Here is a 4,896-nt window from a genome sequence, read left to right as displayed (position 1 = left end):
TTACCAACGAGCGCCCTCACCGTCCCAGCTGCGCCCGGGCCCCCGTTCTACCTTCCTCCCCTCGACTGACACTGCACCACCGTCTCATGAAGTTCCCTCCCAAACTCCTGGGCCCTGCAAACCCAGGGAGTACCGCCGTTACTGGTTTTTTGTCAACCTTCAGCTGCTGATCGACAGAGCCCTCCTCGCCATCGTGCCGCCCGCCGCCGCCGCCACAACGCAACCCCTGCCAAGAGCCCCGGCCCCCCTCCCAAACCGGACCGCCGCCGCGGCGCCGGTTTTGGCGGCTGCCGGGGAGATCTCCCCGCCGCGGGGATCGGAAGGCCTGGAGGCGCCCGCGTCACTGACCGTCCGGGTGAAGCCGTTCCCGTGGCCGCCGCGGTCGGAAGACCTGGGTGCCGCCTCGGCCGCGGCGGCGCTGAACCTGCTTCTGGTGTATGCCTTCTTGGCGCCCACGCGCGCGCTGGTGGGTCGCACCGCCCGCCCGGCCGACCGACGGCTGCGCAGCTCCGATCGCGCCGCACCCATGCTTGCGGGCGCGCCGCGAACGGCCCGGGCGGCTTATGGAGGATGCTGCTGCCCCCCGACTCCGCCCTGCGCCCCCAGCCGGGGGGCGCCCGGGTGCCGTTGACTCGGGCGCGCCGCGACGCGCGCCGTGCCGCCGCGCGCCGTCGCAGGTGGTGGATGTCGTGGGGGAGAAGGAGCTGCGGCTGAGGGAGGGAATGAGGATCCTCGGGCTCACGGTGAGGGCCGATGCAATAGGTTGACACGCTTGCTGCACGCATCCTTGCTGCTACATATGATACGTCGAGCAACACGTGCTTTCGGTCGACGGCGCAGCACCTGTTGAGCGGGGTGCCGTTGTGGCTGCGATTTGCGTCCGCGGCGCCGCGTGATGGGGGCGTGGGTGCAGGGGCGTGCTTGCCTACTCATCTCACATCAGCCGCTGTCAAACCCCGTGACATCATCATGATGTCACCATGACGTCACCCTGATATCACGCTGACGTCATCGCGCCGCAGGAGGCCGCCTACTGGCTCTCCTGGGGCCTCACCCACTGGGCCGCCCTGGCCCTCTCGGGCGCCCTCTGCGCCGCGGCCGGCCTCTACCCCTTCTCTCACAGCGGCCTCCCCCTGATGCTTGCCTTTTACTGGCTCTACGGCGCCGCGCTCGTCGCTTTCGGCTACGCCGTGTCGACGCTTTTCAGCACGTCTCGGGTGGCGGGCACGGCCAGCCAGCTGATCTACGCCGTTTCGATGGTGCCCGGGTGAGCGCGGGAGCGCGCGCCGCGCGTTTCTGAAACGTCGGCAGCTGGGCTGAGTAACGCGCTGGTGTGGCGATAATGGTGCCCGGGTGAGCGCGGGCGCTGGGGCCTCACCATTGTGCACTCACTCACGGCGCGCGGTTCAGCCCAGCGGTCGAACGTTTGAACATGTCGGCGCCACCATTCAAACGTTCTGACAGCTGAGGGGAACCTTGGGCTGCCAATGACGCGGGCGGGCTGGCGGGCCTCAAGTGTTGCAAGGCCGAAACGGGCTGGGAAGGGGGGGCTAGAGCCGACCCGGGCTGGGGAATATTTTTCGTAAAGACTAAGTTCACCATGTGCTTCGCCTCCAAAGTCCCGCAAGGCCTTGTCGTGCTTCATTGCATCCGGCCAGGTCGGGGCACCCGCACCAAGCCCAGCCCATGTTGTTGCTCCGCCTATGCAAGGCTCTGCCGCGGCCCGCCGCAGCCCAGCCGGCCGCCCGGCTTGGTGGAAATCGCTCTCGCCGGTGCTAAACCCCGAACCATCGCCCCGCGCCCCCAAACCCTGCGTCTCGCCGACCTCGTGCGGCGCCCCAGGTTCCTCCTGCCCTTCACGCAGCCGCTGGGCGGCGCGGCCTGGTTCCTAGCTTGCCTGTCCCCCACCAGCGCCGCGTCGCTTTTTGCGGCCGCCCTCGTCAATTGGGAGCGCGCCGCCCTGGGTGGGGCCCTATGTGTGTGCATGTCTTTGTGTCTGGGAGGGTACATTTAGATACCGTGCGTGTGCTTGAGGCAAGCCGTGGGTAGATACGGAGGGTCAGTGTTCGCATGTGCGTGTGCATGTATGATTTTGTGTGCGTTTTGTGTGTAGGGGAATGGCAAGTCGGCGCTCGCGACGGGGAGCTGCGAACGCGTGTTGACATCAAACTGATTCGTATCCAGTACTGAAACGCCCCACAATATTGAATGATGATCCTGCTTTGGCCTCCAAACAACGTACTGACCGATTAACTGACCAACCAACCAAACAAGCAGCCAGCCTGCCTGCCAACCCACCAACCGACCGACCGACCAACCACCTCCGCCCTCAATCAGGCATCAGCTGGGCCACCCTGTGGCTGCCCATCACCCAGGACTCCTCCTTCAGTGCGGGCCACGTGCTGCTGCTGCTAGCGGCGGACGTGCCCCTCTACGCGGCGCTCACCTGGTACCTGGATAAGGTGGGTTATGAGATGACGAGCCTCTTGAAACCAGCAGCTTTGGCTTGACTATTATGAAGCCGTGCAGGTACAGGTGGTGTGGGGCGGGGTCGGCGGCCGCTGTTACTGCTGTTGCAGGTGGTACGGCTGGTGCTGGTGCTGCCGCTGCTGCTAGGTCAGATGGCGGCGGTGCTGGTGGTGGCAATACATGTCCCGCTGCTGCTTGCAGTGCTCAGGTGGCAGCCTGTGGTGCGGGTCTGTCCGCCCCTCATCGGGCGCTTTAGAAGCATGGGCTCAGAATGTTGCAAAGTGACTTGTACAGGGGACGTGCCGCGATCCCCTTGAGCCACTGCGCAGGGCAAATTTCTGGACCCTCACCTTCAATAGTCCAGGCATCAGTAGCGACCCGCCCCCCTCTGCCACCCATCCCCACCCACAGGTCATGCCTCGCACCTACGGCCAGCGCCTGCCGCCCTGGTTCCCCCTCGTCCCCTCCTACTGGATCTCGCGCGGCGACAGCAGCAGGGACAGCATTACCACCACCCCGGCCGGCGCCGCCACTCTAACCGCTTCGGACATCCTACGCGAAACCAGCGCGGCCGTCTCAGTCCGTGGTTTGACCAAGGTCTTCCCCGCGGCCCCCGGGGGCGGCGCGGCCGTGCGGGCGCTGGACGGTCTGTCGTTCGACGTGCGGCGCGGCACAGTGACGGCGCTGCTGGGGCACAACGGGGCCGGCAAGACGACGGCGATCCACATCTTGACTGGTGGGGCTGGTTCCGGCTTGCTTGTGCTTTTGGGCCGGCGTTAGACAGGAGTGTTTGTGGTTGCATCATTTGAGGAAGGGGGATTTGGTTGGGGGATGGACTTGGGTATGAGAAGGGGTCGGAATGGCTGCAAAGCGCAGGCGGAGGGGCCCATGGGTTCAGGTGTCCCTTGCTATTGTTTTGGCGTTGGTGTCTGCGCTGGAGCCGGGCCGGCGTTATTGTGTCGCTCTGTCGCCAGCTGTCAGCTCTCCTGATGATGACTCAGCTGTCAACCGTTCGACCCCTTTCTTTGAACCCCAAACCTTTTACCCCAAACCCTGCAAGCCCCTGCCAAACGCCCCCATCCCGCGAGCATCCCGAGCTCCATGCATGCTTGATCATCTTACGTCATGCCGTACCTCAAACACACCAAGATGCACTGCACATCTAAACATCGAGAGCCTCTTACGAACCGCCGTGCGAACCCCACGCCGATCCCTCTTCCCAGGCATGCTGCAGCCGAGCGGCGGCTCCGCCGCGGTGGAGGGTCTTGACGTGGCGACCTCCATGGCAGCCATCCGCCGTTCCCTGGGCGTCTGCCCCCAATTCGACATCCTCTGGCCGCGGCTGACCGTGGCGGAGCACCTGACCACGTATTGGGCGCTCAAGGGGGGCGGCGGGGACGGCGGGGGCGCGGCGGGGGCGCGGGCGGCGGTCGCGGCGGCTGCGGCGGAGGTGGGTGGGTTAGAAGCGCGGGGATTGGGCGCTAGGGGGTTGTGATTCTGGTGTAGGCTTGCGAACTCTTCTGACGGCGTCGGGAGTCGTCCACCAACACACCCAATGCACATGCAGTAAACAGGGCCTGACGAGGTTCCATCTGTGGCCGTCAGGAGTTCTATTTGTTTAGTAGGGACAACATGGAGGGACCCCCCCCAAAAAAGCCTAACTCTGACCAAGTGTGCGACAACATCTCCGCCGCCCTGTCGTCCCGACACCTCAACACACGTGTGCCTATACAAACTCACACATACACCCGCACCCATCCACACACCCTGCACACACGCAAACATCCCATTCCCTACCCCCCCCCCCCCCCACACACACACATACACATTTGCAGGTCGGCCTGTCAGAAAAGCTGGACACCCCAGCAGGGCAGCTGTCTGGCGGGCAGCGCCGGAAGCTGTCTGTTGCCATCGCCTTCCTGCGCTACCCCAAGGCACGCACAGCCGCGACGGCGGCGGCGGCACGTGGTGCTGCCTCGCAGACTCACAAACCATGTCCCTCGCGCCCTGGCTTGCTTGTCCTGCTGCCGGCGTGATTCTACAACCTCAAACGTCTGACGTTTATAACCTGTGTCTCGCTCAGCTGCTTTTGCCCGCACGACGCCTGCTGCTACCAATGCTGACGACGACGCGTGAAAACATCACCCCTCTTCGTGGCAGCATAAACGCCACCTAGAGCCCTAAGCTCGCAGTTGAGTGATGTCATCGACCGTCATGCGACCGCCCAACCACCACCCCCCCCCCCCCTAGGTGGTCATCCTCGATGAGCCGACCAGCGGGATGGATCCTGTCAGCCGGCGGGCCACCTGGGACATCGTGCGCGCCAGGTGGGCCATCACGTGTTTTATGTCTGGGGGTTGGGTGGGCGATGGGGGCGCGGCTTGTCTGGGGTGGTGGTTTGGGGTACGACGACAGGGACTTTGGGGG

General features: G+C 64.8%; 1 protein-coding gene across 1 annotated transcript; it reads left to right on the top strand.

Moving 5' to 3' along the window:
- Nucleotides 1-1,136: 1,136 nt before the first annotated feature.
- On the top strand, nucleotides 1,137-4,505 carry MNEG_14007 (ATP-binding cassette sub-family A member 7; the record flags this gene model as incomplete). The annotated part of the gene is made up of 7 exons (XM_014037521.1): nucleotides 1,137-1,267; nucleotides 1,843-1,976; nucleotides 2,338-2,462; nucleotides 2,580-2,690; nucleotides 2,881-3,205; nucleotides 3,693-3,919; nucleotides 4,305-4,505. The coding sequence occupies 7 exons, from the start codon at nucleotides 1,137-1,139 to the stop codon at nucleotides 4,503-4,505; spliced, it is 1,254 nt and encodes a 417-aa protein (XP_013892975.1).
- Nucleotides 4,506-4,896: the final 391 nt, after the last annotated feature.

Source organism: Monoraphidium neglectum, assembly GCF_000611645.1.
Source record: "Monoraphidium neglectum strain SAG 48.87 unplaced genomic scaffold scaffold04194, whole genome shotgun sequence".
NCBI lineage: Eukaryota > Viridiplantae > Chlorophyta > Chlorophyceae > Sphaeropleales > Selenastraceae > Monoraphidium > Monoraphidium neglectum.
The sequence above is the reverse complement of the archived record's forward strand: the minus strand, read 5'-3'. Positions and strand labels throughout refer to the sequence as shown.